The sequence below is a fragment of the Acanthaster planci genome, unplaced genomic scaffold (assembly GCF_054643075.1).
Source record: "Acanthaster planci isolate LZ-2023a unplaced genomic scaffold, COTS_SCS Contig190, whole genome shotgun sequence".
Lineage (NCBI taxonomy): Eukaryota > Metazoa > Echinodermata > Asteroidea > Valvatida > Acanthasteridae > Acanthaster > Acanthaster planci.
The window spans coordinates 1-13,832 of record NW_028257811.1 but is presented as its reverse complement, the minus strand read 5'-3'; the positions used below and the strand labels follow the sequence as shown (position 1 = coordinate 13,832).

The window sequence follows — 13,832 nt, the reverse complement described above, 5'->3', positions numbered from 1 at the left end:
TCCAGTTCAGTATTAAAATTATTCTTATCCAGTGTGCCCAGAACACAATGAAATGTTTATTTTTTTCTATTTTTTTCCCTAACAAGATCATTCCAATGTATTTTAGGCCTAAAATGAATGCTACAAAGTACAATTTATTATGTCCTCGTACATCATGTCTGCGCCCACTGTGATTGTTTTCGACAAAGTAACGTACATGTACATGTTCGTAAACCTGAAATCAAAGCATTAAAAACGGTCAAATATGACAGAATCAAGCTCCAGCTCTGACGAAGAGGAAAAAGCTAAGCTTAAATCTGCTGCATGGCCATGTTTTTCTCACAGAACCATATTGAAAGGTATTTCTCTACTGTCAAGGGCTAGCCCCATGATTAATCAGATCATGGAGGAAATGTGTTTTATTCCTCTGTGATCAGATCGGGGACCAAACCACAATACGCCAGACTATGCATACGCCGCTCGTTTGTGCAACGATGACGTAATTATTGATCACGGTTCGCAAATGACATCGATCTCTTTATCAGCCCAAAACTTCAAAACCAATTCCTCTGATTGATCAAATTTACAGGAAATATGCTAGGGGCCTACCCAAGATCTAAATGAAACTTTCCTTTCATTTGGTATCTCTAAAAGCGGATTGAGGAGATTTTTTGGTCAAATCTTGCATTGGAATTTGGATGTGTTGAAGTCCAACTCTGCCGATGAAAACGTTGTCGCGAAAAAATGAAGCTTTGCCGAAGTTTACTTTTTGCATGAAAATGTTGCCATTAAAAATCTCCATCAATTCACCCTGGAAAATTTTATGTTTATACAGTGACGATTTTCCAAAATAGCAATTGGATACAATTTTACCATAAACTCCAATGGTAATGGCAATGGCAGCCATGTTGGCCGCCGGCATTTCAAATCTCATTATTTTCCCAAAATCGCGCGGGAAAATATTCATCATTATCACATGACCTAGTAAAAAATGACATCATAGAGTACCGAAGTGTGACGTCACTGTGAACCAGAAAGTGCAGTGCAAATGAAATGAATGGAGTACGCGCGCATGTTGGTTCACACGCTGATTCACGCGCTTATGCCTTTTACACACTAATTGTGCGCATGACGTATTCACTTCGGTCTATTGCCGCTTTTGTGAGCCAAAATTCCACTGGTATGTTCACTATTTATGGGGTAAACTATCCACTAGGTTGCTAATACTAATAGCAGAAAACTCGCCTTTTCCTCGTTCGGAGGAAAACTGTTGTCTTTTGTTGCCGTTTTCCCACTCTTAACTAATTTTGGCGTGACTTGTACATTACATGGACTCCTTTGTATTGTTAAGTAATGGTAGCCTGTACGAGAACCTGTCTAGTTTGCACCTAGGCTTCAGCACTTACGAATTTCATTCAGATCTGCGAGAGTACCTGTCGATCTACATGTAAGTAGTCGTGAAAAATTACGGCTGTTTCGTGTCGCAGCTAATACGCAACGCCATTGGCTGGTTCTTTGTCCAGTCACACTGCTTGTGGCAAATCATTGGTAGTGCAGCTGACATTCTGTGACGTGACATGAAAGTGATGAAACAGCAATCAAGTTTGTGCAAGTGGGGCAAAAACAAGGAAAAGGTGAGTTTTCTGCAATTAGCAACCTAGTGGATAGTTTACCCCGTAAGTAGCGAACATACCGGTGGAATTTAAGCTCGTAAAATCAAGCGGATGTTTGGTTATGCCCCCGAATATCCCGGATAAAATTTTCAAAAGAAATCCATATGAATCGGGACAGCGCTCCAGTAGATGACGGAGGAGTATACCTCGCGCCCTGTTTACGGGTAACCATGTCTACAGGTTTCTAAGTTCAGGCTTGCGAGAGTGCCTAAGGGTGCTTTTGCAGAATGATTAGGCCCGTAATAAAAATAATAATGAAGTTGGTTTGATGTTTCCTGATGGATGCCTTGCCAACTCTATGATTCAAATTCAGACGTGGATGGTAGGCCTATGGGCTATGCTAGTCCGAGTAACTTCACTGAATTGGACCGTACAAATCCCCTTTTCTATCATTTGGACATGGTCGAGCAATAGGAGAGTCCAAGTACCTTCCTTAGGCATTTGCTTCCATTAATTCATTGCACTCAAAATAGCTTCTACTCTGAATTCACCTCCAAACCGATCCTTTAACTGTCTAATGCGCCCGGCTATGGACCAAGTGAGAATCAGAGATTCCAGTAATGATGGTTTACTCACATTTGGGAAGAAAAGAGAAATTTCCCCTTCAAATCAGAAACTTGTCTTGTCGTCAGCTCAGTGTCGCCATCTTGTTCAAATCATGTTCATCACAGGCTCCATACATGTATGTCCAAAACATAATACCTTCATTTGAAAATGTACAGAAGTCATATTTTCATGGTGGGATAGCTGATGATATCCGATAGCAGAGGGGATTTTGGCTTTAAAAAAAATCACCGCGATGATCACTTAAAGGAGCGACAAATGCAACATTATGCAGAACGCACACACGCTGCTGTTGGGAACCGCGATGGGTGAAAAACAATCGTCACCGATCTTAATTTACAGCGGTGATTCTGTAAACAAAATTGTTTTTTTGCAAGATCTTCAAGTAAGCTATTTCAGAGAAGCATGAATAGAGTTCCGAGCAATTTTGTCTTTCTGAAAATGACGCCCATTTTTTTCTGAATTGTGGAACTGGCTAAATTGCAGAACTGGACAATCAACTGTCCAGCTCTGTCATTGTGCTTGTGTGTGGAACTTGAGGAGTTGAATCTGTCTGGGCAGGCCTCCACCACGTTACTTAGGGGACAGTTTTTATTTGCTATGTAAATTAGTACCAAGTTGTCAGCACACCACCGGTGCAAGATTCAACCAAAAAATCTCCTTGATCCACTCTTCTAGATTCCAAATAAAAGAAAAGTTTTATTTAGATCCTGGATAGCATGTTTCCAGTAAATTTGAGCAATCATTGCTTTTGTATTATAGTTTTCAGCCAATAAAGAGATCAATGTCATACGCAAACCATGATCTAAAAAAAGCTCAGAAATTACGTCATCGTTGTACAGTTAAGCAGCACATGTATGCATGGACTAGCGTTGTCGCTAGATTGTGGTTTGGTCCCTGACCTGTTGACAAGCTGTGCGCAAACCCCATGAGACAGGTCTGAAAAACTCTAAGTACATGTAGGCTATTTTCAGAGTAATTGCTTCAATATTTTCCCCTTGCTAAATTTGACATTTTAGGATGTGTTATCTATTTCTAATGGCTGGTGATGTCCGTTTACGGTACACTTATCCATTTCTCTGTCACAACAACATTTTTAATCCCCACAAAATAGGTGAAATAACGTACCTTGTCGTGCAAACTCCCGAACAGTCCACCAGAAACTGAACTGGGAGTCCATTCCAACAACTACATATGTGCATGTTTCCTGGTGTGTGTGTCTGCGTGGGCCTGCGCAAACCTTAACCAGTTAACGTTGGTTTATCTTGCCAGAGAAAGCTGCTGGGGGCAGGTTTTTTTTCTGCAAATTCTTCGAAATTGAAATTTATTTATGATGCAACCCATCGTGACGCATTAACGCAACTAGATGAAATAAGAAGTCTTAAACGAACGTACACGTCTTCCGTGGAACAAATAAGGAAAACTCTGTATGTTTACACATCATCTGGTGTCAAGTGGTTAAATATGCCCACCTGGTGTGGCCTCAGATAGCAACAGATATCCACATGATACAGAAGGGAAGGATGTTCTGTGGACCTGCCCACGTCCACAGGACTTTTCCCCTTCTCTGAAAAATTTGTTAATAATTTCATGGGATGAAAAAAATTCATTCAAAGTTACAATTCATATAAAAGTGAAACGTCCTGCAGTTTATTGTACATTGACCATGGGATTGATTTTAAAATAAGAATGCTAATCTTACTGTGGGAGGGAGAGAAAAATTGATTTAAAATCCCCATATTTGGTCTAGATAAAGATGGCACATTCCCATAATATTTAATAAAAGTGATCACATTTGCTTTTTCTATGCAGGGAGAAACCTTGATACTGAACTGAAGCCAAAGAAGAAGAGTTTGAGGTAGATTTTCCATTTTTCAATTTTCATTATTTTTAACGTCAACCGGGATATCGTATAAATAATGCCGTGTCAGTGAAACCTGATGAAATCGCGAAAAAAGGAGAAAATATTTTAGAAAGTCTGAAAAAAAGTTATTCAAGGGTTAATAATGGACTTATACATCTTTTATGACTGTCTTCCTCTGAAGAATCCTGGAGGATTTTAAAGATCAGGGAGATTACAGAAATGTGGATGCAACAGCAGAGCAGAAAGCGTTTATTGCCAAGAAGCTAACTTCATGGCTTGACAGGTAATACATTTTTTATTGCACTCTTTTCTATTGAGTGGTAAAATAGTACGTCGGAAGTGCCTACCCTCTGTTACAAGATACCCAATTGCCCTCTTATTCTGAATAGATGCAGCTTCTGAGGGGATGGTTGACAGCTTTCAGTGAATTTCTATTTTTTGTGTTCTCTGATTTTTTCTCTTATTATGCGTTTCCTTTTGAGGGATTTTCTGACTGACAGTTGAGTTGCCAGAAATCTTGGTACACGTTCTTTTGAACTGTCTCCAATTGTCTTTCAATGAATGGTTGGGGAGGTACTGTCTAATAAAAGTGCCTTTTATTCTTCTAGTTCGATCTCAGTTGTTGATGGACAGACATCACAAAGCCTGACTTCAGTAGCTATGGTAGATGATTCTGATACGTGTAAGTAGACTTGGGCCTTTGGGCTAATGAGAAGTTCTTTACAAACAAAAGTTGATTTGAGAAGCTTAACCCCTTCGCGTCGGGACGCGGCTAGAAATGCCGTAAAAATTGAGATCCTCAGCCCGCTTTTCAGCTATTATTCTCGGCCCACACTCGAGCAAACACGGTGAAAGAAGGCAGACCCTGGCTCTTGTATATATGGTGATTGGCCGTTGTGTATAGCCAAGAAATGAAAAGACCAAATTTGCATCATAATCACCAGCTTCACAATAGTCCCCACTTTGAAAAAAGGCAACGGGAATGTGGAAGCGTGAGTAGAGCCGCATGCCAGCGAACAAATCAGCCTTTTCACTGTGTTTTCAGCAAGGAGAAACATTGAATGCTGGCATTTGTTGGCAATATGTTCTGTTTTTACTTTTGAGATCAACACTGAGGCCAGGGATGTTGTTTTGGATCTCATTGTTTTGGAAAGCTTAGTCACCTCTGTCATCAGTTGGCAAATATACATTTACAAGCATTGGGCATAATCCCAAGCAGTGGGTGAGAACAAACTTGTACTTAGCACGAATAGTAAGCAGCTCCAAAAAAATATGCACGCAGCGGGAACTTTGGCTGTTGATTGAAATTCACCAGCAGGAGCCTTGAGATTGGCTGTAACTGTTTCATCAGTGAATAATGTGTGCATTTATTTCATGTGCCGGTGTTGGATTCAGATGACTTCCAGCTCTTCTCAACCTCCGAGCCGGGACCCCCAGTGGAGGCAGCCCAGCCTGAGAGGAGGAAACAGCGCCCTCTACAGAGCAGCAGCGACAGGTGAGCTACACTGGTCAAACGGTCCATCAGAGACCGGAAAAGATGCTTTACAGTAATTAATACTGATAGAGTTGATGATGATAAGACTCAAAACACTCGGTAATATCTTCAGTCAGGTTTTTCTCCTTTGTTGTTCTTTTTGCTTCCAATTTTTCAGATGGTGTTGTTGAAATGTGGTTGAAAAGGGTAGCTGAAACACAAATCTGAACTGAGCACAGAGTGACATTTTGTCCATTTCACAGATGGTCATCTTCAACAGAAACATGAAATTAAGATGATTATTTTCCAATTAATTCAATTCTTGGGCTTCGCATTCATCTTTCAAGAGGTTTGGTAATGAATATATTCCTGTTTCCTTTTGTTTTCATTTGAATGTTCTGTTTCAGTGACTCTGATGGAGAAAGAGCAAAACTGTCATCAGCTGCCGTCTCTTATGATCAAATCCTGCAGAGCAGCCAGCTGCCAGCACCTCAAGACCAACAGGTGACCTCTAACCTTTCACCTACTAACAACCATTCAACTCTGACCTCTGCCAAATCCTCAATGTCAATCCCTCGCAACCCACCATGTGATGTAGAGTCTAAAAAGCGGAAGAGACTTCGAGAAAGTGACGGGGAAAAATCTGAAGTGCAGGATCGTTGCCGTGGTGACAAGAAGAAAAAGAAGAAAGGGAAAAAGAGGACTACAGTTGGTGATGGCAAGAATTTGGAAACTTTGAATAAATCCCACTTGCCAGAGGGAAACAAAACCTGCCAAACGGGAGCACAGAGTTTTGTTAAAGAACAACCGAAAGATTCCATGAGCGGAAATGGATTACCATCTGATCAATCTGAAGAGAAAAGAAAGAGGAAAAAAAAGAAGAAGAAGCTTGGAGATGGCCCGAAGGCTCATCAGACATTGCACACAAGTCATTCTGAAATGTCCTCCAGGTGACAGTACAAGTTGTCAAGTAGTTTTCTGTGACTGAGAAACATGGCACGTTCACTCCCGGGTCATGTCTAGGAAGACAACAACTGTGATTTCATTTGCTATTTGTAAAGATTGGTCGAATTTACTCATTTTGAAATTTTGTTTTTATCCCACTAAACCTGCTGTCGCTTTTACATTTCAAGCAGTGAAGATGGGCAACACTTAAGAAGAAAAATGAACAATGTCCACACTCTTTAAGGTTTTTCATCACACTTTTAATTTCAAGGGAAATGCTTAGCTCAATAAATATATGTACAGAAAACAAAACAACATTTGCATAAACAATTTTGATTTTTTTTTTACATTGAATAATAAACCAGAGGTACATATTGTCTTTTATAAAATAAGCATATAGAAATCACAGGTAATTTTCACAAAAAAATAAGAATCACAATAAATTATACCTTTGGCAAAATATCAGAAGCAGTATTTCAATTTTGTAACAAAGCAATTATTTATTCAAATGATACAACTTTGTGGCTAAACTTATTATTTCAATTACAGATCAGTGAAATCAATTTTGCAATGAATTCCCCCTTAGGTAGTCTTTAGATAGGTCCAACCTCATGAAGGTTTCGAGTAGAAGATTTTGCTTTATAGCAGAATTAATTAGGAAGCAAAAATAAGCTTGGAACCAGTCACACGTAAATGCTGAATTACATTTTATAATTGTAAATAGGGAGATTGTTATAGAAACCACACATAAAATTCTTCTTCATTTGGTTCCTTTTATGTTCCAGAACATTACTAAAAACGATATTCAGAAGCTTTCAACCATTGACTGGAAATAGTTATAGCCTATAAAATGTCTACTTTGTTAGTGGGTTGAAAAATTACTTACTGGTTGGAAAATCCCATTCCATTGAATGATTTTTAGAATAATTAATCCACGGACTTGATACGCCATAAATGTCCATGTCAAAGCCCCTGAATCAACCTGGTTGTGACTTTCCATTGCTGAATATTCAGAGGGCCGATTAAAAACAGCCCCAGTAACTTTGCCCAAGTTGAAAAGGGCCAGCCAAGCGAGGGAACATTTCATCTTACTCTTCAAACCTGGCAACACTGGCTACCCAGATTGTTCCGCTGTGATTCACTTAGTAAGAATGCCTGAGTCATACTCACTGGTGTCACTACGTGCTGTCCACATGAAGGGGACTCTGTTTGGACTGCGGACCCTGAAATTTTGAAATGTACACGATGTGTGTACAAGTCTTTGTCAAAGTCAACTCATTTCAAGGCCGACCCTGTCTACGACCTTGTTTTTCAGAGTTGCTCATTTTGAAAGGCACTTAACTTAGGTACTTAACTTTGATCCTGGCATTTTGTGCCAGTTTGACTCCATATTTAGGCACAGGCATTAAGTTACGAAGGCTTGATAGTTTTAGGGCTCGACAATTTCCAATGTAATTGAACCTAAAGGTACTTTGGACAAAGTACTTTGGGGCAAAATTCTTACTTTTATAAGTGTTTATGGTAATTACAACTGACAAAAGCAAATTTTTGCAGACAATCAAGAGGGAGGTTTGTTGTTTCTGCTGGTACCTTGATTTCATGGCGCATTCAGTTGGAACATTTAGAAATAATGCTGGAGCTGTGTTCAATGGTTCATTTTTCATCAATCTGCACCACAAGTTGTTGAAAAAAAAAGCAGAAAAGCCAGAAAAGTGGAAAATAAAAGATACTACTTCAGGATAAAGTCCGATGACAAATAAGATACCTCGTACCAGATGGGCCAGTCTTTAATTAATGTTACAGTTATGAGGTGCTGTGCACAGCTAATGTCTGAAAGACATTACTGTTTGAGGAGTTGTTTACTGTGATTTGTCTCATTATCCCTTGAAAATGTCTGAAACATCTGTTTCAAACATCCGAGAATATACTTCAGCTTTGTTCTTGTCCAGGGTGTTATCTAATACATATCACATAAAATGAGCGGTGTAATATAATTATATTTCAGTTGTGCATAATTTGCCTGGATTATGCTGGCATTTTGCCATTTCAGTGGGAGCCCTAAATTTTGTAGTAGTAAAAGTTGTCGTTGCCAAGAGATTGGTAGATCTTCAGGAGCTTGCTAGTTTGGGCCTACTATATATGCAAAGAGATGACAAAGTAAGGGTAGTTTTAGCATTTCATAACACCCTGTAAGTGAATAACTTGGATAGCAAACGTCAGAGCATTTGATGTGGCTATACATTAAGTTGGACATAAGTAATTTGCCCTAAAAAGATGACCTCTAAGAGGATCTGTCATAAAAACAGGAACTATCATTATAAAAAGTCGCCTTTTTGAAAAGGTGTATGTTTAAAATATTAATGTAGGGTCAGTCATGGAGGACGGACACAAAAGGAGTTACAACTCTGGCACATCATATTGCCGATGATCATCGCTGCCTGGTCAGACGACCATCAGTAAACATTCTGAAAATGCCTGATTACTGCCTGCAGCTTAGTTGGCCAAATGGGGCCAGTAATATCGTAGCAATATTTGTGGTGTTTTCTTTGCAATTAACTACAACTTACTGCAGTGACCAGGAAATAGAAAAAGTATCTAACATTAGATTTACTTTTGCCGTCATGAATTTTTTTTTTTAGATCTTTATGCCCTTTTCCACTATCCGTGCCTTGCTTATAATTTTATTTTGTCATTTCAAAACATCGGTTTTCAAAGTCTGTCTACAAATGTGGCTAAGACTGGCCACCAACATGTTGACCACCACAGGACAGTTAAGTTCACAAAAAAAATGCGCTGTTTCATCACAAGGAGTGATCATGAGATCTCATAAAATACCTTTTGGTGTAAATTCTGTAATAGAAATGATTCAAATAAAACACAAAATAACAACTTGGCTATTTATTCCCAAAATAAATCCAGAAGAAAACGTTCGATAAGGGCAGTAACTGCGCATGAACACTTCGGGTACACAGCCTAAGAAAAGCAACTATGCAAGCATTAAATTTGATGTTGTTTTCAGATTATACCAAGCACCAATGATGGCATGAATATTCAACTTGCTATACTACAGTACGCTACATTTTAAGGATGCAGATTACCGCGAAAAATCGCAGCAATGATCATGGGGTACAAAGGGGGTTGTGGTTGTGAAACAGGTGGTGCATAGCGAGCATTCGCTGCACTCTGGCTATGGACATACCGGGCATGCCAGAAAGCAGGAATTGGCCAGATGTTAGAGCCCAGGCAGTTCAAACTCCTTCTTTATCCTTCCTCCATGGATCAATGAAGGTAAAACCAGCAAAGGCCCCAAACACATCCAGAAACACTTTTGAAGATGCCCAGTGTTGAGAAGCTTTGATCTTGGCATTTCGTGCCAGTTTGATTTCATGTTGAGGCACAGACATTTGATTTTGAGGGCTTAATAGTTAAAGGGTCGAACAATTTCCAGTGTAATTTACACCTTAGTGACTTTGGAATATGTTTCTTTATCCTGCAAAGCACTGACAGTGTATTTTTATTAGTGTTTATAGTAATGAGAACTGACAAAAGGAAAATCTTTTATAGCAATATTTGCTGACAATCAAGAGGAAGGTTTGTTGTTTGTGCTGGTACCCATTGACTTCATGGTGCATTCAGTTGGAACATTGAGAAAATATGACAGAACTGTGTTCAATACATGTAGTTCATTTTTCATCAGTCTGAACCACAAGTTGGTAAAAAAAAACAAAAGCTAGAAACGTAAAAAATAAAAGATACTACTTCAGGATAAAGTCCTATGACAAATAAGATACCTCGTGTCTGATGGGCCAGTCTTTAATGTTACAGTTATGAGGTGCTGTGCACAGTTAATGTCTGAAAGACGTTACTGTTTGAGGAGTTGTTTACTGTGATTTGTCTCATTATCCCTTGAAAATGTCTGAAACATCTGTTTCAAACATCCGAGAATATACATCAGCTTTATTCTTGTCCGGGGTGTTATCTAATACATATCACATAAAATGAGCGGTGTAATATTTTTATATTTCAGTTGTGCATAATTTGCTTGGATTATGCTTGCATTTTGCCATTTCAGTGGGAGCCCTAAATTTTGTAGTAGTAAAAGTTGTCGTTGCCAAGAGATTGGTAGATCTTCAGGAGCTTGCTAGTTTGGGCCTACTGTATATGCAAAGAGATGACGAAGTAAGGAACATTTTATGCATAGATAGAGCAGTTTAAGCATTTTGTGAAGCTCCTTAGTGATTTGTAAATGAAGAACTTTGATGCCAAATGTCAGAGCATTTGATGTGGCTATATACATGTATTAAGTCACACAGAAAGTAATTTGCCCTAAAAAGATGCCCTCGTGAAGGATCTGTCATAATAACAGGAACTATCATAATAACAGTCGCCTCTTTGAAAAGGTGCACATGTAGCCTTAAAAGATTAATGTAGGGTAAATTAAGGCAAACCCAGCAAACACATCCAGAAATAAGTTTGAAGATGTCCAGTGTTGAGTAACTTTGATCTTAGCATTTCTCATCCATTTTGACTTCATCTTTAGACACAGGCATTTAATTTTCAGGGTTTGATACATTTAGTTTATTAAAGGCTGAATGATTTCTAGTTTAGTTTACCCCTTACTGACTTGGGAATATGTTTCTTTGTCCTGCAAAGCACTGACAGTGTATTTTTTATTAATGTTTACAGTAATGAAAACTGACAAAAGGAAAATCATTTACAGCAATATTTGCAAATGGTCAAGAGGAAGGTTTGTTGTTTGTGCTGGTACCTATTGATTTCATGTTGCATTCAGTTGGAACATTTAGGCAAGAGGCTTTCATAAGATAGTGCTCAGATCTGCCCACCTTTAGAATTCAGAACTGGGGAAAAAAATAAAATAATTGTCCTTGATTAAATGAAGTAATACACCTTTTAATATCGTTGATTCACAGTAGTGTGTCTCCAGGAGTTTGTAACGCATTGGCCAATCACAACGTATGAAATCTGTCGACCTTTTCCAAACGCCCATTGGGTTGACAGATTTCGCATGATTGACCAACGAGTTGCAAACTCTTAGAGGTGCACTATTGTGAATTGCCCATATTTATACCAGGAAAGATCAAATTATTTTAAAGAAGCCAATGAGAAAAATTGTTTCAAGGTTAACCTAATTACATTATAATAGTTATCCAGGTATTGGTAGCTTACTACATAGGTTTTTTTTTTGCCTAGTTGGATTCATAATGCAATACTTAAAAATGTTTTTCATCCCAATCAGATTTAGACGAAATGTGCAATATGTGGACACGGATTAAAGACATTAGTGACATCAGCGGTCATTGCTGTAAAAACAAATGTACATGTTTTCATGCCTTACTTGTAACACTTCATGAACGCGTCGTGATGTCAATAATTTAAGGCGAAACATGTTGTAATGTTTATTATTTAAACAGAGTCGGGATGATGTGTAAATATAATTTGGACACAAAGATACATTTGGATGTTGATTACCTGACACAAAAACACTTCTATCGGGTGGCAGCCTTTTCTGATCACCAAAACACGTTTATTTCTACAGAACTGTTTAATTTTATATAGTTACATGTTTCCAATTAACACGAAGACGCCTTCTGAATTGACGTTGGTTTTTACAGTGCTGTATGGATGTTCCTAGACTGGTTATGTTGTTATTGTTTCAAACATGCCTATCATACACTTTATGGATAGCATTCTTCAAAGTGCCCAGAGTTGGAGATGGATGGGATGATGGGTGGGGGCGGAGTCAGAGTTGGATGGGATGATGGGGCAGAGTTGGAGATGGATGGGATGATGGGTGGGGGCGGAGTCGGAGTTGGATGGGATGATGGGGCAGAGTTGGAGATGGATGGGATGATGGGTGGGGGCGGAGTCGGAGTTGGATGGGATGATGCGGGCGGAGTTGGAGATGGATGGGATGATGGGTGGGGGTGGAGTCGGAGTGGATGGGATGATGCGGGCGGAGTTGGAGATGGATGGGATGATGGGTGGAGGTGGAGTCAGTGATGGATGCGATGATGGGGCGGAGTTGGAGATGGATGGGATGATGGGTGGGGGCGGAGTCAGAGTTGGATTTTATCTGTTTATGCTGTTTGTAAAAATTTGACAAGCTTGCACTCAGCATGATTTCCTTAATTTAGCAGGGCTATTTGTAATTTGCATGGCTGACTCTTAACGTGAGTTAGTTTTGAGGTAAAGATGTTTCAAACAAAGTAGTGAGACATGGTGGCTTTGCCAATCTAGTTTTTGAATTTAGTACCTGAATAGGAGGCCAAATTAAAGCTAGAAAAAATCAGAAGTGATAAGCTCAGTTTGAAATAGCCCAGTCTTAAATTGAAACTATACTTGGCCAGAGACGTGAACATTTTGAAGCCTAACAGTTCTGACTATTTTGTATGAGAAAAACAAGTTTCTCCCCATCTTGGCCAGAACTTGCATCTCAAAGATACAAGTACATGTATACTATATCTGTGTTTGAGCATGGTCAAAGTGCTCTCTTGATTGGCAGTTTGTCAGTGCAGCACGCAGCAGTCATTGTACTATGTGACCCAAATACGGTTACCAGGCAACCGCCAACCGTGCTATCCAAAGTGCTTTCAAAGGGTTACGTGGAGCAAACACGCTATCATGATCCATTAAAAAAAAAATCTCCCTCCCCAACATGGCAGTCAATTGACAGGTTCTAATCGACCCCTTTTAAATTGTCGCTCAGAACAAGAAAAAGGGGAAAAAAGCGGGAAGTGAACGGAATACAAGCACCTCACTTTGTATTGTGTTTCCTTATCTGTTACACCAGAGATACTGTCGTTGCTTTGATGCAAACCAGATTTGGCGTGGGTGAGTTTTTTAGATTTCTAAAGGCGGAATTCAGGTGCCGAGTCACGTTACTTGAACTTTGCTGCATTTTCAATGACGTGGTGGTAAAAAATAACATCTGCTAAAAAATGAAAGCAGAATCCTCTAATGTACTCCAAGGATAAATTTTGCCCTTCTCCCGCAGTTTGTGTGACCATGCAAGGGTGAAGCCAGGTTGTTCCAAAAGGGGGGAATTTAAGGTGCAAAAATGTGGTTCAATGGAAGGTAAATTGCCAGTTTTCCTTTTTGTCCCATTTCTTTGTCAGAGAGATTAAACTCTCCAGTGCAGGAAGCTAAACACGATACTCCCTTTTCAATATTTGCTATTAGGTTAACCACAAAATTGGTTGTTTTCTTTAATCAATTGCAAAAATTTAATCAATCCACATGTCAATAAATTCATTTTTAATATTCAATTTCTCGTCAAGTATTTAAAATAGGTTGCCAGTATTGTGAGCTACAC

General features: G+C 39.1%; 1 protein-coding gene across 1 annotated transcript; it reads left to right on the top strand.

The window, feature by feature from the left end:
* The first annotated feature begins 22 nt into the window (after positions 1-22).
* Positions 23-11,111, top strand: LOC147795064 (uncharacterized). Its single transcript, XM_087132290.1, has 6 exons — positions 23-338; positions 4,029-4,074; positions 4,262-4,363; positions 4,689-4,762; positions 5,476-5,575; positions 5,962-11,111. Exons 1-6 carry the CDS (start codon positions 245-247, stop codon positions 6,506-6,508), a joined length of 963 nt encoding a protein of 320 aa, XP_086988416.1. The 5' UTR covers positions 23-244; the 3' UTR covers positions 6,509-11,111.
* Positions 11,112-13,832: the final 2,721 nt, after the last annotated feature.